The sequence below is a fragment of the Sus scrofa genome, chromosome 6, assembly GCF_054392235.1.
Source record: "Sus scrofa isolate SSC_HxYL_T2T_F1_AM1 chromosome 6, Sscrofa_HxYL_maternal_Yorkshire_Landrace_v2.0, whole genome shotgun sequence".
NCBI lineage: Eukaryota > Metazoa > Chordata > Mammalia > Artiodactyla > Suidae > Sus > Sus scrofa.
The window spans coordinates 68,338,588-68,361,218 of record NC_139388.1 but is presented as its reverse complement, the minus strand read 5'-3'; the positions used below and the strand labels follow the sequence as shown (position 1 = coordinate 68,361,218).

The 22,631-nt window shown below is 59.6% G+C and overlaps 1 protein-coding gene across 23 annotated transcripts; it reads left to right on the top strand.

Moving 5' to 3' along the window:
• Nucleotides 1–393: 393 nt before the first annotated feature.
• Nucleotides 394–21,727, top strand: SLC35E2 (solute carrier family 35 member E2). 23 transcript variants are annotated; one of them, XM_084962560.1, is made up of 14 exons: nucleotides 3,635–3,773; nucleotides 4,754–4,952; nucleotides 6,911–7,099; nucleotides 7,335–7,701; nucleotides 7,836–7,974; nucleotides 8,771–8,929; nucleotides 10,719–11,134; nucleotides 11,205–11,340; nucleotides 11,532–11,659; nucleotides 13,445–13,565; nucleotides 14,531–14,584; nucleotides 14,786–14,858; nucleotides 16,698–16,843; nucleotides 17,795–21,727. In XM_084962560.1, the coding sequence occupies exons 7-14, from the start codon at nucleotides 10,816–10,818 to the stop codon at nucleotides 18,030–18,032; spliced, it is 1,215 nt and encodes a 404-aa protein (XP_084818686.1). In that variant the 5' UTR covers nucleotides 3,635–3,773; nucleotides 4,754–4,952; nucleotides 6,911–7,099; nucleotides 7,335–7,701; nucleotides 7,836–7,974; nucleotides 8,771–8,929; nucleotides 10,719–10,815; the 3' UTR covers nucleotides 18,033–21,727. The 23 variants fall into 23 exon arrangements, 15 of the variants coding, with proteins under 15 accessions (XP_084818693.1, XP_084818687.1, XP_084818694.1 ...); XR_014806938.1 differs by lacking the exons at nucleotides 3,635–3,773; nucleotides 4,754–4,952; nucleotides 6,911–7,099; nucleotides 7,335–7,701; nucleotides 7,836–7,974 and adding an exon at nucleotides 394–453 and having other exon boundaries at nucleotides 13,667–14,584; XM_084962567.1 differs by lacking the exons at nucleotides 3,635–3,773; nucleotides 4,754–4,952; nucleotides 6,911–7,099; nucleotides 7,335–7,701; nucleotides 7,836–7,974 and adding an exon at nucleotides 394–453 and having other exon boundaries at nucleotides 11,276–11,340.
• The last annotated feature ends 904 nt before the right edge of the window (nucleotides 21,728–22,631 follow it).

Below are 22,631 nucleotides of genomic sequence, written 5' to 3'. Positions count from 1 at the left end.
TTGTGCGTGCCCACAGCATTTGGAAGTTCCCAGGCTAGGGATCGAAACCGCTCCAAAGCAGTGACCAGAGCCACTGCAGTGACAACCACAGGATCCTTAACCCGCTGTGCCACAGGGAATTCTGAAACTTTATTAATTTTAAAACAATATGGAAAAAATGCAAAAGTTTGGCCAAAAAGCAGTCGTTAAGAAGAGCCCATTAGCTGTACCCTTGCTCCTAAAACTTAAGTTAAAAAGTAAGCAGGGGAGGAAAACCGGACAAGAGAGACTAGGCCAGCAGCAGGAGCAACCGGCCAGGCGGAGCCTGGCACCCAAGCGGGCCTAGGCCACGCCCCTGGGCGGGGCTACCCACCGCTCCTCCAATCACCGCAGCGCCAGGGGGCGTGGCCTCGGGATCCAGCAGCTCCCAGAGCTCCTGCGCTGGTCGCCTCAGCCCATCTCTCCTTCCCTAAAGTAGGTGTGTTGCGGCTGGAGTTTCGTCCCTTGAAACCCAAACCCGGAGAGCGGCCCCTAGGGGCTTGTAGGTCTTCGCCTCCACGGACTGGCCGCCTCTCCAGGGCCGCGGTGGTCCGGCCCCGAGGGGGCCAAGGGGGCAAATGCCGAGCGCGCTGTTGCCCAGCAGCACCTTCCCCTCCTGAGCCCCGGTCGTACAGCCTGGAGGGTGACAAGGGAAGTACAGAGCGGGGAACTGCCCAGCAGCGCGTCTCCGGCCCCGGCTACACAGCAGCGGCGACGAAGGCGGGACACTCGCAGCGAGCGGCAGCGAGTCCCTCCGGACTGCGAGGAGCGGCCGCGGGCTTCCGATACGTCACTTCCGGATCCCGGCTTCCGTGTCGACAGCCTCACTTCCGTTCCGGCTCGCCCCGCCCCCGGCCCCGCCCCGCCGCCCGGAGGGACCCGCGGGTCCGCTCGGGGCCCGCCCACCTCACCTGGGCCGGGTCTGCTGCCGTTCGCTCCCGGAGCCACCGTCGCCGGGAGGTGGGCGGGGCCCTGTGTGTGGGCGGGGCGGCGGGGCGGCGGGGCGGCGGGGCGGCGGGGCGGCGGGGCGGCGGGGCGGCGGGGCGGCGGGGCGGCGGGGCGGCGGGGCGGCGGGGCGGCGGGGCGGCGGGGCGGCGGGGCGGCGGGGCGGCGGGGCGGCGGGGCGGCGTCCCGAGGCTACGTGGTCCGCGCGCCGTCTGGCCGCGGGCTTCCTTGGTGGGTGACGTCCTGAATAAAGCTGGCCGGGCGGGTTGCCTCCGGGGGTCGCCCCTCTCTCCGGCCTCCTCCCTCCCCCGGCCTGCGGACCCCCTTGCGGGCGCGGCCATTGGGCACCCCAGAGCCTCGGCCCGCGCGTGGCCCAGTCGTCCGGGGCCGTCCATCCTCCCGAGGCCCGGCAACCGCAGGGTGACTGTCCCTCGCGTCCACCACGTGAAGCCCCCAGGCCGCCTCTCAGGGTGGATGGCGCGGCCGCGGGGCGCTGTCTCGCTCGACACAAGGCCCCCGGGGCGGGCCCCGCGTTCCTGCCCCGCGTCCGCTCAGCTCCTGAAGCGGAGCTGGGGCTGGGGGTCTCCGGGTCCGGTGGAGGCCCAGGAGGGGCGGGGGCTGGGCGTCCTCGGGCAGGGCTGGGGGCTCGGCGCCCTGCACGCTGGGAGGGATCAGAGGCCGGGCAGGGACACTGCGTCCGGGGTCTTTGCGTTTTCTACCGTCGACCGTGGCGCCCCCCGAGGTGGGATAAACCGTCCCCTCCAGAGCTAAAGGGGGCGATCGCCTTCCAATTCGTTGCAGTTGGTATTTTTCTGCCCCAAATCATAGAAGATTGGAAATTATATGTATAATGGCAGACTCCTGCAGGGCGCTGATTCTAGCTAGCTGTCATTTGCAAATTGGCTTGGGAAACCAGAGCTATGCCTTCATTCTAGTCCTCAGGTGATTTTTCTGTACCCGGTTTTGGAGGCCTGTGGAGGTCCAGGCAGTTCCCCCTGTGTTCATGTTCCGAAGCCTTGCTTACCCACCACTGCTGTAAAAGAAAGAAAACAACTCTCTTTAGAGGCAGATTTTGTGTTCAGTGGCTTAAAGTTTTTTTTGTGTTTTAATATGTCCTTTAACAAAAACCTTTCAACTTGCAAGTAGCGTTTTAAAGTAGAATGAAACTGTATTAATCAGCATGAAAAGGAGCATTAAGAAAGGGAATTGGAAAGTTTTTACATCAAAGAAATCTGTTTTTTTTGAAAAAATTTTTCTTCATTGAAGTATAGTGATTTACAGGTCGTGTTAGTTTCAGGTGGACAGCAAAGTGATGCAGTCATACAGAGATACCTACTCTTTTTAGACTATTTTCCCCGATAGCTTATTGCAAGATATTGAATGCAGTTCCCTGTGCCTTACAGTTGGTCCTTGTTAAGAAATCTATTTTCAATGAGCAGACCAGTGAGAAAATAGAGAGAAGCCAAAACACAAGAAAAATCAGGACAGTCTGATATTGTGCCTCCCAGAGCTGACCATGCTTGGCGACCGGACCTGTGTTCTTCTGAACCATTCGTACTTTTTAAACCAGAATGTGTTGTACAGAGGTCTTGTAACTCTGCTCTCACATAGTCTATGACAAATACATTTTGGTCAAAACTTGTTGGGCTGCACTGTGTCCTCTTCATGCACAGTGTGCCATTATGTGACAGAGTGTCTTACACATTCCTTATTTGACACTTGGCTTGTGTTAGTTTCTCAGTTTTAAAAACAAAGCTTTTGACCATCTTTGTATGTACAATATGGGCCTTTGTTGGATTGTTTCTTTTTTCTTTTTTTTTGTCTTTGCCATTTCTTGGGCCACTTCCACAGCATATGGAGGAGGTTCCTAGGCTCAGGGTCTAATTGGAGCTGTAGCCGCTGGCCTACACCAGAGCCACAGCAATGTGGGATCCAAGCTGAGTCTGCAACCTACAGCACAGCTCATGGCAACGCCGGATCCTTAATCCACTGAGCAAGGCCAGGGATCGAACCTGCAACCTTATGGTTCCTAGTCGGATTCGTTAACCACTGAGCCACGACGGGAACTCCTGGATTGTTTCTTTATTATTATTATTTTTTCTTTTTGTCTGTACCTGGGGCCTGCAGAAGTTCCCAGCCAGGGCCTGTTCCCCAGCAGCAGAGACACTTCAGTGACAATGCCAGGTCCTTAATCCGCTGAGCCACAAGCCAACTCCTGTTGGATTGCTTCTTTAGGGTCAATCTCCGGAGGTGGAATTTCTGAAGTAGTGTATAAAATTTGGAGACCTTCAGTACTTCTTTCTTCTTTGTCTTTTTTTTTTTTTTTTAATTGTTTTTTGGCCGCCCTGAGATATATCGAGTTCCTGGACTAGGGATCAGATCCGAGCTGCAGTAGCAGCCTATGCCACACCTGCAGCAGCACTGGATCCTTTGACCCACTGTGCCAGGCCGGGTATGAAACTGCCTCCTGGTGCTGCAGAGATGCCACCAACCCTGGTGTACCGCATTTTATCCAAAAGGCCCTGCTGACCATTTAAACCAACCTAGATCTGCTCCTCCTCGGGTATTTGAACCTCTGAGTTGTTTGTTCCAGAACTGGACGGGCTGCAGAACTGGACAGGGGCAGTTGGCATCTTTATTTTCACTAACCTCCACCCGAACTTCCCTTCAGTGGTGAATCTGCTCCAGTGGTCCTGGCAGCCCGCATCTCAGAACCAGGTACCCTCCCAGCTGGTCTTGAGCCCTCACTGCAGCCGCGGACAAGGCTGGGCCTGTCTGGGTCCCTGGCTCTAGCACACCACTGACACCTGGTAACGGCATCACAGATATGTTTTTTGGTTTTGTTTTGTTTTGTTTTGTTTTTGTATTTTTGGGGCCGCACCTGCAGCATGGGGAAGTTCCCAGACTAGGGGATGAATTGGAGCTACAGCTGCTGGCCTACGCCACAGCCACAGCAATGCAGGATCCGAGCCACATCTGAGACCTACACCACAGCTCATGGAAGTGCTGGATCCTTAACCCACTGAGTGAGGCCAGGGATCGAACCCACAATCTCATGGTTCCTCATCAGATTGATTTCCTCTGCACCATGACGGGAACTCCACAGATGCATTTCTTGAGCATGTCACTGACCTGGCTTCTGATTAGCCCTGCATGTGCTGCACCCTCTGCTGAGGACAGCTTGGAGCAGGAGGCGAAGGTCCATGCTGGCTTCGTGAGCTGCCTCCTTTGCTGGGCAGGAAAGGCTGCATTTCAGTTCTTGTTATTTGTGCTGTGATCTGAGAGGGGATCTCACTCAGACCTTGTCCTCAGTCATCTGGGGGGAGCAGTGCCCCCCAGGCCCTGCATTCAGCCTGTTCTGCCCCATTGCAGGCGAACATAGAAAGGTTAGAGCTACTGCCCATCAGTCTCTCTTGGTTTTGTTTTCTTTTCTGATTTGGCCTGAAGCATGCAGAAGTCCCCAGGCCAGGAATCAAACCCATGCCTTAGCAGTGACAACACCAAATCCTCAACCTGCTGAGCCACCAAGGAACTCCCTGATCCCCAGTCTTTTGCAGGAGAATCATTGCTGCTCTTGAGATCAGCTTGAGTCAGGGGGCTAAGAAAGACCAGGCAGTGGGAACCCCAGAGCCGGAGTCGGGGGGGGGGGCAGGGGCAGGGGCGGCTGTAATCTTGGCAGGGCCCGGCTGAGCAGGATGTCCTGAGCTCTGGACCGCTTAGCCCCAGCTCCTCCTGGCCTGGGTGGTGCCCAGCAGAGCCTCTAAGGGTCTTCACTGCACCTTCTCTTTAGACCTGAGGGAGCTGATGGCCGGTGGGAAGTGCCCTTTCCACGGAGTGGCCTGTCACTCTTGTGGAGGACTGGGCCGGCAGAGCCGCGGGCGTCGCTGGATGTCTCTCATTCCCGCTGCTGCCCCACACTGCATCCTGGGCAACGCCCACAGCTTACGTTCGTCCGCTGACCATGGACGGTGCCGAGCCCAGCGGTGGTGGTGAGCACTCTGGACGCTCTAGCCTGCGTCTTGTGCGTCCTGCAGGACTTCTCTGGGCAGCTCGAGGATTGACGTGCTGGTCTGTAGGGTGTGCAGGGTGTTTGCCTCTCAAGATAGGGCCGCATTACTTCCCCAAGTGCTTGTGCCAGCTTACACTCTGCTCCACTGGGAAGGTCTGAGTCCCTCTGGAGCCACCTGTCTGCTGCCCTGGGTATCACCACACCTGTGCGTCTTTGCCAGTGCGGCTGGCATGTCCACCTCCCTGGTTGCTGATGAAGTTCAGTGCCTGTGGTCCTGCAGCCTGGTATCCATACCCTCTGTGCCATCCCCTGGATGGCAGGTGTCTGCTGGATGCTGAGCAGCAAACTGGACGGTGATGGGGTTGCGTAGAAATCCAGTCACCTCCTTGGGTGCCTTTCTCTCACCCCAGTGGACGGTTCCCCTGAAAGCCACTGCCAGGTGTGGGCCCCCTGCTGGAGCCAAGCAAGGCGCTAGGCTTAGAAGCAGGTGCTCCAGTCCCCACGTGACACCACAGCCACTCGGCCACGCCTGTGATGGCAAACTGCCTGGCACAGTTGCTCCCAGAGTCTGTGGGGTTTTTTGTTTTTAGTTTTTGTCTTTTTAGGGCCGCATCCGTGCCATATGCAAGTTGCCAGGCTAGGGGTGCAATCAGAACTGCAGCTGCCGGCCTATACCACAACCACGGCCACACCAGATCCTTAACCCACTGAGCGAGGCCAGGGATCGAACCCTCATCCTCACAGGTACTAGTTGGGTTCATTACCGTTGAACCACAACGGGAACTCCATTTTTTGTTTGTTTGTCTGTTTTTGGCCGCACCCATGGCATATGGAAATTCCCAGGCCAGGGATGGATCGAATCAGAGCCACCCCTGTGGCAACACCAGATCCTTAATGCGTCACAGCGGGAACCTCACACGTGTGTGTTTACTTCCTAAGTGGCCAATGTGGAGGGTTTGCTACCCGGCTTGGTGCTGACCTGGCTTCTCGGACCCACTGGCCACTTGGACAACCTCTTCTGCACTCGTGTTTCTCTCCATGCTTCCTGTTGGCTTGGAGGAACTCCATGTTTCCTGCTTGTTTGCCCTTTGTCATGTTTTAACCGTCTTCCCTCAGGTTGTCCCTTGTCATTTCACTCCAGAGTATATTTTGATGACATAGAAGCTCTTAATTTAGCCAATTTAGTCTGTTTTATTTAAAAGTTCTTTTTTGGGTAATGCTATTTGGGATCTTTTTTTTTTTTCCTTTGTTGGCCAGGGGCAGCACATGGGGCTCCTGGGACAGGAATCAGATCCGAGCTGCAATTGCCACCTGGGCGGAAGCGATGGCAATGCTGGATCCTTACCCTGCTGTGCTGGGCCAAGGATCGAACCTGAGTCCCAGCACCACTGATCTCATGCCACTGAGGGAACTCCCTGGGATTGGCTTTAAGACATTTTGTTCCCACCCCAGGATCAGAAAGAGATTCTTACATTTTCCTCTAAACATGAAGTTTCACACGACTGTTTCACAGCCCTGCTGCCCAGGTTCAAACCCTGGAGCCTGTTGCCAGAGGCTGTTCCCCCACCGCTGGCATCTCACCGTCACCAACAGACCCGCGTCTCACCAGACCTCCCCAGGGGCATGTGCAGTGCCAGGCAAACCCTGCCTGGCTCCTGGCTCCTGGATCCAAACGAGTGCCCTCTGGCTGTTGGGCATTATTTTTTGTCTGGACTTTCAAGATGAGGGCTGGCTGCCTTTTTCTGGGGTGGAGAGTGTCTGTCCCGGGGCCAGAGGACAGCCAGGCCTCCCTTCTCGGATGGCCCACCCCTCCGCTGGGTCAGAGCCCCGCCTGTGCTGTCTCGGGGCCGTGGCTTCCCTCCTTTGCTATCTGGCTGGCCTCCCATCCCCATGTTCGCCTTCCAGGAAGTGACCTGGTCTCTTGCTGTTTGTGCTCAGGGATGTGCTTTGAGACTGAGTGTCCTGGTGTTTCTGACCTTCGACCCGTGCTTCAGCTCCGCTGGCACGTCTCTCCTGGGTGCGGTGTTGGTGGCCAGGTGGTTCCTGTCTCATCCCATCCTTCCCGACATCTGGCCGTTGCCTGAACGGCAGGAAGAGCTCTCTCTTTTCCCGTGTTGCTCTGCCGCGGTGGGTGCATGGGTTCTAACCCTTCGCTCCCATGACTCACTTTCTCTCTCAAAGCGCCTGGACGGCGCTGCAGGGGGTTCCATCCCGCTGGCTCCTGGGTCACTTGGACCTGGAACCTCCCTCTTTCTGGCCCAGCTAATGCCCGGCCCCAGATTCAGCCATTTGTCCAAGGAGGGTGGTGAGGGTCAGTGGAGAATGAGGCTCAGAAACCAGAGGAGACCCCCTCTGCCTCCAGGACTGGGTGGAGCTGCACGGAAGCAAGGGCCGTGTCCTATGTCCCCTGGGCTTCCAGCCCTCCGCAGTCTCGGCTCCCGCTCAAAGCGAGAGCTCGGCATCTGCTTTATGTCAGCAGCTGTACGTCTCATCGTTCCGTTTTTTCATCCTGGATCATTTCTTTGGCTGTTTGTCTGCACGACTTCGTCCTGTCTGAGAGCCACCCAGCCCCCTCTGGCCTCCTCCCCGCCCGGTGACCTTTGATCCCCACCTGCTAAGGTCCCAGGCCCAGTCCCGGAAGCTTTTCTCTGCCTCTCCTTTGGGTGGGCAGGGCCTGCGGCTGGGACCACATCGAGCACTGTGGGCTGTGTCCAGAAGCAGGACCCCAGGTCAGTTGGTGGCAGCGGTCCTGCCACCCGGGCTGCTCAGGGTGCTGTTGGGACCTTGGAGCCCCTGGGAGCCCGCCTGCCTACACCTGCTGCCCTGCTCCCGACCGCCTGGGCCCTTTTCTGGTGCTTTTCAGAGCAGGCCCTGCTGCTCCGTGGTGGGTGCTCGGCACCCTGTCCTGCCTCCTGCCTCCTGCCTCGTCTCAGGTCTGCGGGCCCCAAAGCGTGCCCGGAAGCTCGGGGCTGCTCCGCTGCTCTCTCTGTTGAGGCCTCAAGGTCTGTCCTTTTGAATTCCCCGGAGAAGGCGCTCTGGCCTCCTGCCTGGTCTCTGTGCCCCTACCAGCCTCGGCCCATGCCCGGGTCTCCGCATTTCCCTGCAGCCCCACCCCACCCCCTCCAGGCCTCAGACGCCCCACTGCCTGACACAGCCAAACGCGGGGGCCCATGTGGCTAAGGGAGGCCTGTCGGGGCGAGCAAAGCAGGGCCGTCCTGCCCGAGTCCATTTCGCTTGTAAGACTTTCCAAGCCCTCGTCTGACGTCAGAGGCCTTTGGACTCACACAGAAACACGCGCACCTAGAGGGCACGACCCTCCTGCCCCCAGGGGAGGGCAGTGGCCTTGGCTGGACCTGGAGGGAGGGGGTGTGCCCCATCCCTCAGCTGTCACACCTCTGGTCTCGGGCGGGTGGACTTTTGTGGAGAGGGCGAAGGTCGGGGAAGGTGGTGCCCTGGGGGAGCCAAGCGTCCCTGGGCTCCGGGGCCTGTTCCGGCCGCAGGTGGACCGTTGAGTTGGGCTGTGACGAGCCCCTGCTGCCGTCCCGCCTGGAGCCAGCCCACACTTCGGTCACCGAGGGCGGACGGTCAGGGAGGCTCGGGTCTGACAGGCGTCGTGTCCCCTGGCGCTGGCGTGTTTCCGGCGCCGGCAGCCCTGGTGGCGGCCGGGTTCCTGCGCTGCGCGTCAGTCCTGGGCTGGTGGCCGGCGTGGAACACGCGATGCCTGCGCCGCATCCGCCTGCGGCCTGCGTGCCCCGTTCTTCGCTCCGTGTCAGCGCCTTTTATGCTTTCGTTTCTAAGGACGGGTAGTTCATCTACCTCTTCTGGTGGCACCGTGTCGCGTCTCCTCCCGTGACCCGCCCGTGATGCACTGGCTGTGAGCCCAGCCTGTCGTCCCGGGCAGCTGCGCTCCGCCCGCCGTGGACGTCGCCGTGGTGGACGTCGCGTCCCAGTCGACAGGCACGTGGGGTCTGTTTGCTGCTCGGAGCAAGGGTGCCACGATAGGCCTCTTCTGGCCGAGGCATTTTGCGAGAACTCGAAGGTGGCTCCATCCCGGCCGGTGTCCTGTTGACCCTTTCTGTCTTTGTTCCCTGTCACTTGAGGGGACTCTTGAGAGGTCCCGTTTTGGGTCTGAGTCTATTTGCACTTGTGCCTCCGCCGTGTGCTTTCAACTTGGGATAGTGGGTGGTGCCAGGAGAATCGTGGGCCCCTTGGGGGGGTGGACAGCCCAGGCGGGGGCCCCTGGAGGATCAGCCAAGGAGCTAAAACAGCCTGACACCATGGCTTCGCCTGCCATCCCTGTCCTCCCGGGTCTGGGCTCCAGTTCGCAGTTGGCGGGGTTCCGCCTGCCCTGCGGCCCTGCCTGTGGTGAGGACAGGTCACAACAGGGACACCCTCCAGGAGCTCCGGGTCCACCCTCATGAAGAGGAACAGTGTGGAGCCAGCCCGGGCCAGTGATGAGTCCTGAGGTTGCGCGGGTAGCCCAGGCCCAGTAGAATTGCAGGAAAAGACAGGACAGGATGGCCATAGCAGACGGGGGCTGGATGAGTTCGTGAATTCGTGGTGGTTCCCTTACCGAGGGCAGCGTGAGCCAGTCAGATGGGACTTCTGGGGCCTGGTCTCTGAGCAAGTGCCCGGGTCACCAGGTTTCTTGAAGGGGGGGCATGACGGCGCCGATGGTACTCCTGGGTTTTGAAGAGGAGGCAGAGACGCCGTGGCCGCAGCAGGTTTGCTGGGAAAGCCGGGCACGGCCCCGGTGGAAGCCGGGTGGAGCTGAGCATGCAGGCAGCTGGGTGGGGACAGCGGGCTGGCCACCAGAGAGGAGCCACCCCTGGTCTGGCTGCAGCACAACCAGATGGACCCCAGTGCCTCCTGCTATGCACGCTGGATGTTGGGTGTCCCCAGAGTGTCAGCACGCAGGGAGCGGCACATGGGGCCGGTAGCTCAGGCTGCCAAGTCGGGTGAGCAGCCTGGGGACTCCTGCTTGAGGCCACTGGGATCCTCGGGCCCACCCTCCTGAGCTGCTCAAAGCCAGAACTTGAAGCTCTCACCCACCAGCACATAGGAGAACCCGGTCTGACTTGGTCTGTGACCTTAGCGGAGGAGAGGGGTCTGGCCCAAGAAGTTGAGGCCACAGGCCTGGGGACCGAGCAGGGGTGGGTCCGTCTGGAGACAGCACACTTCGCTGGACACCTGGCAGAGCTGCCCCAGGGTCTGCCCAAGGGGTGCCCAAGTGGAAGAAAGGGTACAGAGAGTGGGGTGAGGGCATGAAGCAGGCCGCTTTGCAGTGGGAACAAATAGAAGTGTGATCAGAGCCCAATGAGGGACAGAACTGCGTCTGACAGGGAGGCCAGCCCTCCCTCGGAGGGCCCTCCGAGCACCAGCTGAAATGCCAGGAAGTCCGCAAGGGCCATGGAGAGCCAGCCCGTGGGGAGCACGGAGCCGCCGGCTTTCCCGCCGCCAGGGTGGGTGGGCAGGTGCTCGTGACAGCTTCAGCTTCGGGGCGGGGGAGGGAAGGCAGCCCGTGGGGTGGGGCTCGGCCTGTGGCGTCTGCTGGGGGGCGGGGGGCGCGGTAAGGACTTGGGTCCTGTGGCCTCCGTGGAAGAGAAAGCAGGGTTGTCGTTGTGGCGCCTGTGCCTTCAGGGCACGAACGGGACACAAGGCCTGCGCTTTAAAGTTACTTAAATGGGTGATTCAACCTTTGAAGGACGTCAGGTGCTCATGGTCTGCCCTTTCCCTCCCACGCCAGCCTGCGCCCGCCCACCTGCATGGCCGCCTCCTCTGTCCCCCGCTCCTTGCCGCGAGGTGCCAGCCGTCCCTGAGACAACGCCTCCTGGCCTGGCCTCATGTCGGCGTCCGCAAAACCTGCGGCCCCAGCAGAGCCGGCCCCCGGCCCCCGAGAGAAGCCTGGGGGGCAGCCGCTCCTGGCCTGGGGCCCTGTGTTTGGCTCCCGGGGTGAGAAGGTTGCGCTGGGCCAGAGCGACGGCGCTGCCGAGCGGGTGCTCACGGTCACCGTGACGGAGACCACCGTCCTCGAGTCGGACCTGGGCGCGTGGGGCGCCCGGGCCCTGCTCTACCTCTCGCTCTGGTTCTTCTTCAGCTTCTGCACCCTGTTTCTCAACAAGCACATCCTCTCCCTGCTGGAGGGGGAGCCCAGCACACTAGGTAACCCCCCTCCCGGGGCGGGGGAGGGCTGGTCCCTCTGCTCAGCTGACGCCCGTCTCCCGCCACCCAGGGGCTGTGCAGATGTTGTCAACCACGCTTATCGGGTGTGTTAAAATAGTTGTTCCCTGCTGTTTATATCAGCACAAAACGCGGCTTTCTTACCCACCCAACTTCATCGTGACCATGCTGTTCGTGGGTCTGATGAGGTAAGCGCCTGGCGTCTTTGGTGAGTGTCTCTTTTTCATCTGCCTTTCCCCTTGGGAAGGGGGCTCATCGGGGGCCCCCCGAAAGGGAGCCAGGAGGAGGGCGGGGTCAGAGGTGCCTGCCCTCTGCGCCCACCCCTTGGAGGGCACAAGTGCTCTGACTCATCTGCATCATGGTCTTGCCTCATGTTCAGGTTTGCGACTGTGGTTTTGGGTCTGGTCAGCTTAAAAAACGTGGCGGTTTCGTTTGCTGAGACAGTGAAGAGCTCGGCCCCCATTTTCACTGTGATCCTGTCCCGGATGGTCCTGGGGGAGCACACAGGTGAGCAGCCCCCCAGTCTCCCAACCCTGTGCAAGCCACCTCCTGGGGGGCGGGGCCCACCAGCCGCAGCCGCTTCCCTGAGATGGGGGCGGTAGGAGCTGGATGAAGAGGGGACAGGCAGGTGGTTCTGCGCACTCCTCCCCTGTGTGCCCCTCCTCTGGGCCCCCCTCTCCCGTATGTACTCTACCCCTTGTGCCCCCCCTGTGCACCCCTCCTCTGTGTGCCCCTCCCCCATGCTCCTTCCTCATGCACCCCCGCCCCCGTGTATCCCCCCCTTGCACCTCCTCCCTGTGCACCCCCTCCTCTGGACCCCCCTCCCCCATGTCCCCCTCCCCTCTCCACCCCTCCCCCATGTCCCCTCCCTTCCTGTGCACTCCCTCCTCTAGGAGCCCCCCCCATGTCACCCCTCCATCTATCCCTTCCTCTGGGCGCCCCCTCCATCTCCCCCCCACCGCTGTGCATCCCCTCCTCTGGACACTCCCTCCCCCATGCAACCCCCCCACTCTGGGCACCCCCTCCTCCATGTCCCCGCCCCCCACCCTGTGCCCCTCTCCTCTGGGCATCCCCTCCCTCATGCCACCCCTCCTCTGGGCCTGCCCTTTCCTGCTCTCAGCAAATGGGAGTTAGTTACAGATCTCCAGCCTGGGATGGGGGGCAGGGGGCAGGCCTTCCAGCCACGCACACATCCCTGTTTCCCGCCAGCCTTTTCGAAAGTGTCACTGGAGACTATCCAAGTGCTCACTGTGTCCCACGTCTTTCCCAGAGCAGGGCTCCCAGACGTGAGCACGCATCTGCTTCCTGCAGAAAAGGATGCCAACAAGGCAGCGCCACCTTGGGCGGGCAGGGCTCAGGCGGGCACCCCGGCAGCGGCTGGAATCTGGGCAGAGCAGCCTCGCGGGGGTCGCAGGGGTCGTGGGGTGGGGGGGAAAGGCCCCAGCAGAGCCTGGACTTTGATTCAGGACCCCGAACCCACCAGCGCCCTGGGCGAAGGCGTCTCCACAAGCCCTGAATGGTGCACGTCCAGCCGCAATCTCCAGGCAGACCCAGGACTGGCCTCCTTTTGTAGCTGAGCTCCTGGCCTTGAGGCCACCCCAGCGGGTTTGCTGTGTGGACCGCACTGGCCTGGGCGGGGCAGTGGCCGCGGGCGCCTGGGGTCACCGGGCTCTCCCGAGGGCTGTGCTCCGTTTCGCTCAACACCAGAGCTTGGTCCCTGGTCTGCTTCAAATTTCAAAAGGAACGGGTGTTTCCATTGCGGCTCAGCGGGCTGAGGACCCAACCTAGTGTGAGGATGCGGGTTCAATCCCAGCCTCCCTCAGTGAGGGAAGGATCTGTGTTGCCACAGGCTGCTGCGTGGGCCACAGAGGCGGCTCCCATCAGTGTTACTGTGGCTGTGGCTGGCAGCTGCAGCTCCCTAGCCTGGGAACTTGCCTGTGCAGCCATAAAAAGAAAAGAAGAAAAACAAAAGAAGCGAGATGCTGTGTCTGAAACCAAAGCAGAGGCAGAGCAGGGTCTGGACGCCCTGCGTGAAAGCAGATATGCTCTCTGCAGCCCTGCGCGCAGTGGCCGCGGATTAGACTTGAGAAGGCAGGCAGGCGGGCCAGACCTGGGGTGGCGGGGGTGCTGCCTTCCCAGCGAGCTGCCCGGAGCCCGACCTCCCCTCCTGGCCTCGCAGGTGAAGGCGGCAGCTGCAGGGCTGCGGGGCCCCAGGGCCGGCCGGCCTGGTGGCCCTGGGGGCGGGCAGGGGGGGACATCTCGGCCGGTTTCCTAAGCGCCCCTCCCCTGCAGGGCTGCTGGTCAACCTGTCGCTCCTCCCGGTCATGGGCGGGCTGGCGCTGTGCACGGCCACCGAGATGAGCTTCAACTTCCTGGGGTTTTCGGCCGCCTTGTCCACCAACGTCATGGATTGGTGAGTCCTGAGGCACAGGGACTTGCTGGGCCGGTCTGGGTCTCCCCTGTCTGGGTCACGGCGGCGTCTGAGAGCTCATCCCTCACCGCTGTCCCTTCCAGAGACAGGCCCTCCGGGGTTGGCTGATACAGCTCAGAAGGAGCAAAAGTCATCTTTCGTTTCACCACTGACGTGGCTGTATTGCCCTCAGCCCGAACCCCCTGGTCCACACTTCCCAGAAACAGCCAGCTTGCCGGCCGCTGCCCCCCGCCACCCCCGCCTCCAGGAGCACCCCCTGCAGCCCTCCAGGCCCTGACCCCTCGTTGCGTCAGCACCGCACCAGCCTCCCTGGGAATTTCTGGCTGGCCTCGGACACCCCCGGGAGGGCTGAGGCCTGTGGACTCGCTCCCCCGTCTGGTGCTTGCCAGGCCCCCAGGGTGCAGGGAGCAGTATCGTCCAAGGGCCCACCACTCTGGCCCCGGGGAGCCGGATGCTGCCCGGTCTGCCCTTGGCCACTGCGGATCTTCCCGCCCAGCGGCTCTGACCCCGCACTCCCTGGGCACACATCTGTCCTGTGGCTGCTGCTGCTGCTGTGCAGAGCTGGTAACTTCAGCTGTTCTCAGCCTCCGAGACTGTGCCCAGGAGTGGCCGTGCTTCCCTGCAGGAAGGACTCGGCATGCGGCACGTGCGAGGTGCCACCCGACTCCTCCTGAGCTCATCTTTTTCTTTCTTTTTTTTAGGGCTGCACCACGGCACGTGGCGGTTCCCAGGCTAGGGGTGCAATCGGAGCTGTATTTGCCAGCCTACACCACAGCCACAGCCACGCGGGATCCAAGCCGTGTCTGCGACCTACACCACGACTCACAGCAGTGCCAGATCCTGAGCCCGCTGAGCGAGGCCAAGGATCGAACCTGTGTCCTCATGGATATGAGTCAGGTTCGTCTCCACTGAGCCATGACAGGACCTCCGTCTTTTCTTTACTCCAGTTTGCAGAACGTTTTCTCCAAAAAGCTTCTCAGCGGGGACAAATACAGGTTCTCGTAAGTGTCGACGACATGGGTACCCCCCGTCCCCAGGCACCTTCCCTTCCGAGCCCTCCCGGTCCCTGGGTGCCCTGTTGAGACCCACCTGGTCCCCACCGGCCCTGGGGTCTGTGGCCACTTGTCCTGGTCCAGGGGGTGGGCTGGGCTGCGTGGGGAGTAACAGGTGCAAGGGAGGGACAGGAGGCCTGTCGCCTGCAGGGCGGCGGAGCTCCAGTTCTACACCAGCGCGGCAGCCGTGGCCATGCTTGTCCCAGCCTGGGCCTTCTTCATGGTGAGTCCTCCAGGCCTGAGAGCCTGGCCGCCCGCATGTGGGGGTTGCCGCTTGCTTGGCGTTTGGTGCTGCTCCTCTTTCAGGATATCACGGGCCCCGCGCAGCACAGTTAACCGGGCAGAACTCTGTGAACAAGCAAGAGAAGTCTCTTGCAGACCCCGGCCCCGCTCTCCCCGACGGGCCTGCGAGGCCCGGACCTGTGCACACACTCACGCAGTGGAGGCCCCGCGGGCCTGGGAAGGCATGCTGTGCGTCCGCGTGGACCGATTTTATCCACAAGTGCAACTGGGCTGTCCTGTCCCACAGCCCAGCTCCGGCTCGTGCCTCCACCCTGGCCCATCGAGGCCCTGTGACCAACGCTCTTGCCTGGCGCTGCCACTGCTGTGTATACACAAGTGACAGGGAGCTGCGCGTGTTGTGTTCCAGGCAGCTGAGGGTGGCCCTCTGCTTCACATGGGTTTGTTTTTGTATTTTTAGGGCCACACTCGCGGCACATGGAGGTTCCCAGGCTAGGGGTCCAATCGGAGCTGTAGCCGCTGGCCTGCGCCACAGCCACAGCAACGCGGGATCCGAGCCAGGTCTGCCACCTACACCATGGATGTGGCAATGCCAGATCCGCAACCCACTGAGTGAGGCCAGGGATCGAACCCACAGCCTCTTGGATTTTAGTCGGGTTCGTTACCGCTGAGCCACAACAGGAACTCCTGGGTTACGATCTTGGAGGAGAAGCGGTTGGTGGAAAGAATACGCTCATCCGAGGGTATTTTTATTGTGATAAATTATGCATAAAACGGGACTTCCCGTTGTGGCTCAGCACGTTACGAATCCGACTAGCATCCATGAGGATGCGGGTTCAATCTCTGGCCTCGCTCTGTGGATTAAGGATCCCGCATGGCTGTGGCTGTGCTGTAGGCCGGCAGCTGCAGCTCCGCTTCAACCCCAAGCCCGGGAACCTCCATACGCCGCAGGCGCGGCCCTAAAAAGACCAAAGACAGGCGTAAAATGCGCCGCTCTGAGCGTCTTGACGTGTCCATCGCATGCCTTCAGGTTGGGCAACCACAACTTTTCTGTCGTCATCTCAAACCGAAGTGGGGTCACACAGGCCTGGTCCCTCCTTGCCTGCCAACCACCCCCCGCCGCGTGACGTCCTCAGGGTTCGTCCCCAGGCGACGTCTCTGCTGGGTGCCCCCCTTGTGGCTCTCGGGAGCGATGCCGCTGTGAAGCCAGGTGTGCGCGTGCTCCTTCAGTCTCTGCTCTTGGGCCTTCAGGGTACCAACCCGGACGTGGGGTTGCTGATCACGCGGGGATTCTCGGGGTACCCTTCCGAGGAGCAGCTGGCCCGGCTTCCACGGCAGCGCCCGTTTCCCTCCCGCCCACAGCACACAGGGCTCCCAGTCCCCACACGCTCCCCAACAGTGGTTATTTTCTGGTGCGTTGTCTGGGTTTGGTTTGGGGTTTTTGTTTTGGCCTCACAGCTTGATGTGGGATCTCAGTTTCCGACCAGGGCTTGAACCCGGGCCACAGCCATGAAAGCACCAAGTCCTAACCGCTGACCAGCAAGGAGCCCCCTGGGTTTTTTGACACTGGCCGTTCCGATGGGTGCGAGCTGGTACCTCGTAGCTTTGATGGGCGTTTCCCTGACATTAGTGATGGTGGGCGCCCTGTCACGTGCTTGTTGGCCCTGGCTTTTGTCTGCGTGAAGCTTTGACCAGCGCGGTTCAGAAGCGCCCCGGGAGGCTGTCTGCAGAGCTCTCGGCAGAGTCAGCTCCTTCCCTGGGCTGGTCCAGGGGGGGGTCTGAGGAAGCGGGCACAGCAGCACGTGGCTCTCACCCCGGACAGGACCTGCCAGTAATCGGGAGGAGCGGGAGGAGCTTCCGCTACAGCCAGGACGTGGTGCTGCTGCTGCTGGCAGACGGCCTCCTTTTCCACCTGCAGAGTGTCACGGCCTACGCCCTCATGGGCAGGATCTCCCCCGTGACCTTCAGGTATGGATGGAACCTTCCAGGAGACGAGCATCCAGGTTATTGCAAAGGGGGCGCTCGGATCCTAGACACTTTCAGGGACGTTACTCCGCAGAGTCATGGGTGCAGCGATAGTGTAGCTTCCAGGTCCTTTTTGTGTGTGAGTGTGTGTCTTTTTGCCATTTCTTGGGCTGCTCCCGTGGCATATGGAGGTTCCTAGGCTAAGGGTCGAATCAGAGCTGTAGCCACCGGCCTACAACACAGCCACAGCAACGCAGGATCCGAACCAGGTCTGCCACTTACACCACGGATTGTGGCAATGCCAGATCCGCAACCCACTGAGTGAGGCCAGGGATCGAACCCACAACCTCATGGTTCCTAGTCAGATTCGTTAACCACTGAGCCATGACGGGAACTCCAGCTTCCAGGTCCTTTTGTGTCAGTGCCATTTAAAACACACAGTAACGCAGGTGCAACAGTTTGCGGGGAAAGCCCACGGAGTCTGTGCACAGAAGAGAGATGTGCGGAGTCCCCTTTGCGGCACAGCGGTAACAACCCAACCAGCATCCGTGAGGACTCGGGTTCAATCCCTGGCCTTGCTCAGTGGGTTAAGGATCCAGCATTGCCATGAGCTGTGGCGTAGGCTGGTGGCCACAGCTCCGATTCGACCCCTAGCCTGGGAACCTCCATGTGCCGCGGGAGCAGCCCAAGAAATGGCAAAAAGACAAACAACAACAACAACAACAACAAAAAAGCCAAAAACAAACAAAGAAAAAAAGGATGGAGCAAAATAGGGCCAAGTGACAAGCCTGAAGCCTGGATGTGGGACTGGGCCGTTGGCTGCGAGGCCCCGGTTTCCCTGCCACCCTTCTCCTGGTGGAAGGCACCGACCCCGGAGGGGAGTCAACGGAGGAGCCTGTAGACTGGCCGCCTGGCTCCCAAGCCACCCAACCCGCCCTCTCTCCTCCCTTGCAGTGTCGCCAGCACCGTCAAGCACGCCTTGTCCATCTGGCTCAGTGTCATAGTTTTCGGCAACAGAGTCACCAGCCTGTCAGCTGTTGGTACCGTCCTGGTGACAGCTGGTGTCCTGCTTTACAACAAGGCCAAGCAGCAGCAGCACGAGGCCATGCAGTCTTTGGCCATGGCCGCCGGCCGGATGCCAGACAACAGCTCCGAGCCACTGCTGCCCGTGGACCCCAGGCCGCACCACTGAGCCCCACCCACCGCCTGTGGGGACCCCTCACCTCTCTTGCTCCCTAGGTAGAGGCAGGCGTGGGCACCCAGCCTCCACAGCCACAGGAGGCCACGGGTGTGCAGCCTTTCCTGCTCTTTTCTGGGATTTTTGGTCAGGAGCAGCAGGAACTCGAACCGGGGTCCCCAGTGTCAGCCACTGAGCCATCGCCGAGTCGTGTGAAAACCTCCCGCCAGCCTCTGCACACCTGCTGCCGGGCACCTGGGTCCAGCTGCAGCCAGGCCAGCCTGATTCCTCTGGCTGACAATCACCCAGGACTGTGAAGCCAGAGCTGTGTCCAGGTGCTACTGTGCCCTACCCCACGCGGGGCACCAGCCATCAGAGGCCATTGGAGGTACCCCTGCTCCTCAGCTCCTCTGCCTACTGTGCTAGGACAGAAGGCGACGCCCACACTGCCTGGGCACAGAGGCCACAGCAACAGGGCAGGGAAGGGGGGGACAGATGGCGGCAGAAGCCAGGTTTCCGCTCCTGAGGATGGGGTGGCGGGCCCTGGCCTCCCTGAGCTCCAGCTCCTGATGCGGGGAAGGTCACTCCGGACGGAGGGGGCCCCACCCCTTCAGAGTCTGCGTGCGTGGAGCTCCTGCTCCAAGTACCTGTGCTGGGGTCCTGGAGACCCGGACGTGATCTCTGGCCTGGGGGTCAGGACAGATGCCTGAGGCATTTAACACGCGTCAGGGAGGCGCTGACACTCCCCTGGACTCCGCATGACGCGGCTGTTCTGAAGGCCCCTGGGGCACCTGTCTTCACTCGCTGGGGGGAGCAGTGCCTGGCTTCGTCTCGTCGACAGGGGTGTTAGGATCCTCCCTCCTGAATGGTCCGTTTACAGTTTCTGTTATGCTGCCTTTCAATGACAGGATAGTTTTTAAAAGGAAAGACAGGCCCAGGTGGCTCCCAGAATGTATGACACTCGCCAGGTAAGCCAGGTAGAACCCCCGGCCGGACCTCCTGCCCCTGGGGCCGGCGGAGAGCCTGACAGGTGTCCCTCCGCCTGACAGGTGTCCGAGGCGGGTGCCAGGCTGAGCCATCCCTTCTCCGAAGCCCTGGCCTCACGCCCTGGGGCATTTCTGAGGGGGCACCCCCCCCCCGCCAGCTCCTGCGCTGGGGCTTGTCAGGTGCAGCCACGGGGCACCTAAAGCCTGCGAGGAAGCTGAGGCTCTAACCCTTCCTGAGGCTCACTTCCCTCCCTGCTGTTCAGGGCAGGCTTCCCCAACTTCTCTGGCCTGTCACCTGGGGGATAGGAACAAGCCCCTCCCAGAGAGCAGATCTCTTGGGGACAAAGAGCAATAACCACGCCTTCTCAAGTTCCGCCTGCTTCTAACAGTTTTCTGGCGATGGATTAAAAGGAGGCCTTTGACACCACGGACAGCACTGGACGAGGCTGACTGCCGGGCAGGTACAGGGCGAGCTCACCTCGGCAGCGCGGGCGTCCCTCGTGACCTTCCCGGGCTCTAGCCCTTCTTCTTTTCCTGCTTCCCCCAAGACAGATCTAAAGAGGATTCTTTGGAGGTGGCTGGGGATGGGGGGCAATTGGTGGGCAGATCTGTGAGGACCAGAGTGGAAGCCCCGCTTCCCTGGGGCTCCTGCCCTGCCCCCACTGCAGAAGGTGGGCGCTACGCCAGCTGCTGCTGGTGCGATGTGAACAGAGCAGGGGCCCATCTGGGGTCGCCCGCTGCAGCCTTGGTCATCTGGTGGCGTCAGATGTGCAGCCCCTGCATCCAGGGTCCCCACCTCCTGTGGACCTGCCCCTCCTCCATTCTCACAAGTGGCATTCAGCCTGTTTGCATTTTCTAAATTTTTGGACCAGAAACAAAATGAAGATTTTCCTAAATTATTTGTGAGGCAGTTTCTAGCAAAGCTGCTTTTGAGCCTTCTCTGCGGCTGTGTTCCGTCCGCCTCCCCTTCCCCGGGTCGTCCAAGTGTTGGGTGTTTCCGGGACAGCCCTGCACCGAGTCAAAGCCTGTGGCCTGGCTTGGCCTTTTGTCTAATGACTGTACAGACATGCCGTGTTTTTCAGTTAGCTTTGACTGGTAGTTTTATAAGATGTTCTTTTCACTGAACCATTGCATACACGCATGTACCAGCACTAACGCTGGGTGTCACCTGCTGTGTTGGGTCCGTTCCTCCTGTGTCTGTGGTCATTGTCTGTGCCTTTGTGAATGAGCTCTGATCCAGGCTTCCACGTCTGGTTACCTGCTTACTTATATGAGTACAGAGACGTAGAGAGGTCTAGCTTTCAAGGAAATTTCCACTACTGAGTGGCATAAAAAGCTTTTTTGAAAAAAATTTCAATAGTCATAATTTCCTGCACATCAGCATTAATATAATCCGCCTTGGAAAGCTGATCATACTCTTGCAAAATCCAAAATGTGTCTTTAATTTGGGACAAATAAACATGACGAATCAAACAAAAAGTGCTGCACAAAGACCATCAGCTGAATGCAGCTGTGCGGGAAGTACTCTTCCCCAACCTAGTGAGTGGGCTTTGCTTCCCGGCGTGGCACCGGGTTAGTGACGGCCAGTGGCTGTCACAGAAACACAACACATCTCTTGAGGCCCATCCGAGTGATGTGCCTGAAATATCTTTGCTCTTTCCCTGGGTCGGGAAAGTGAAGGTCCCGTCACAGTTGGAAGTCCTCTTCCATTTGCTTTTGACCAGTGTCGTCACTAAAGGCTCCGTTCTTTTCCAAAATGTGTATGTGCCCCGGTCGGGACCTCCGCCTCCTCCTCCTCCTGCTTCTCTTCTTCCTCGTCCCCTTCTTATTCTTTTTGGCCACACCCAACAGCATGGGGAAATTCCTGGGTCGGGAATTGAACCCGTGCCACAGCAGGGACCCAAGCTGCTGCAGTGACAACGCCGGATCCTTCACCCTCTGCACCACAAGGGAGCTCTGGGACCTCTTCCTTTTCCGAGTTTATCCTCACAGCAACCCTGGTGGATCTACCTGTTTTTCTGCCTCTGCTGAGGAGCCAAGAGCAGTCGGGAGGTTGTGCTGACCAAGGGTTGGCTATTCCCCGGGCAGTTTGGGGTGTAAAACCCTCCAGCTTGCTGCCTCTGAAGTACTTCTTCCTGTTCTGCCGAGGGCTCCAATTTGGAGTTTGATGGCCATTGAATCCATACCTAGATGTCCAAACTGAGGCGGAAACTGTTCTTATTAGCGAAGTCTTTGTGTGTTTTTCAGTTTCTATTTGAGGAAAACTGGCATTCCAACCCATGTGCTGTTTCTAGACTGCAGATGTACGAGTTGAGTCTGGACCTGCCAGGGTGTGTTGTGGGCGCCCTGCTGTGGAGGCCACAGTGAGGGTGACTCCCACACTGAGAAACTTGAAAATTGTACCAGTAATTGTCTGTATCAGAACCAAATTATATTTGCTTTATACCAAACAAAACTGTGGAGAACTAAAAGTACATTGTACAGGATGTCTGTGGTTTATATTTCACCTGTTTCAGTATTTATGTGATTAAATCAATTCTTTCCAGAAAGTAGTTGTTAAGTAACTCAAGTCACTGCAAATTCTGCCATAGTAATACCTCGATGCTCTGTAATTAATCCTGTGGATGCCTCCCGGCTATTTTTGTCTGAAGTAAGCCACTAAATTAAGCAACTATCTAAGGCTCTTGGTCTGCAAAAGTAAAATAAATGTTAAATGTGTACTTCTTTTCTTTGTGTAGTTCTCAAATGCTTGCCCTACTGAAATGAACAAGGGGGCTTCCTTACTGCCCTCACCCCTTTTCAGCATGAAAGGAGTGAAAAAAGTGAAGGTTTGTTCCCCTGTCTGCAGAAACTCAGGAAACCAAGCAAACACCCCCTCCCAGAGGGGAGAGAATTCAAGCCCACGAGCCCTTTTTGGGCCTGAATCCCTCGTCACAGTCTACATTGCCCGCGCCGAGACAGTGAATGTGAATGTTTGTTTTTCATTCCCTTTCTTGAGATCTGAGATCCAAAATGTCGAGCTACCATTTCTCCGTGACCACAAAAGTCTGCAGAGTAATGAGCTGGGCAAGAGGACGGCATTCTACGAGCTTCAGCTGGTCACAGGAGGAGCCTTGGGATCTCAGGGCTTTAAAAACCTTCTCAAGCCGATCTGAGTAAGAGGTCTGAGGACCCCCAGCCGCAGCCCAGCTTTAAAACACGTCCTTGCTCCGGCAGGCCTGCGGCACGTGGACGTTCCCCGCGGGGGTCCAACCGGCAGCCACACCGGCGACAACGCCGGGTCCTTAACCCGCTGCGTCACAGGGAAACTCCTCGCCCCGGTTTTGCGCGAGGTCGAGCAAGACTTCTGTCTCCATATCGGAAAACTCGGAGTCCGCTACAGCAGCACTCAGGGTCCTTCCCGAGCGCCGCGCTCGCCCAGGATCAGGGAGGGACGAGCCGCCGCAGCCGCGCCGGGCCGGGCCAGGGCCCGGGTGTCGTCACCGGTGGGCGTCGACGCGGGCCGTGACGCGCAGGCGCGCGCTGGGCACCCCGCTGGGTACCCCGCTGGGTCCTGAGCCGGCGGCGGGGGCCTGCCCTCCTACGTCATCATCCCCGCGCCGAAACAGGAAGTGACGACCATTCTGGC

Coding starts and splice junctions, on each gene's coding strand:
- SLC35E2 (XM_084962559.1), top strand. CDS start 10,816: ATGTCGGCGTCCGCAAAACCTGCGGCCCCAGCAGAGCCGGCCCCCGGC. Junction 11,341..11,531: donor CTGTTCGTGGGTCTGATGAG/GTAAGCGCCTGG, acceptor CCTCATGTTCAG/GTTTGCGACTGTGGTTTTGG. Junction 14,859..16,697: donor CAGCCTGGGCCTTCTTCATG/GTGAGTCCTCCA, acceptor CACCCCGGACAG/GACCTGCCAGTAATCGGGAG.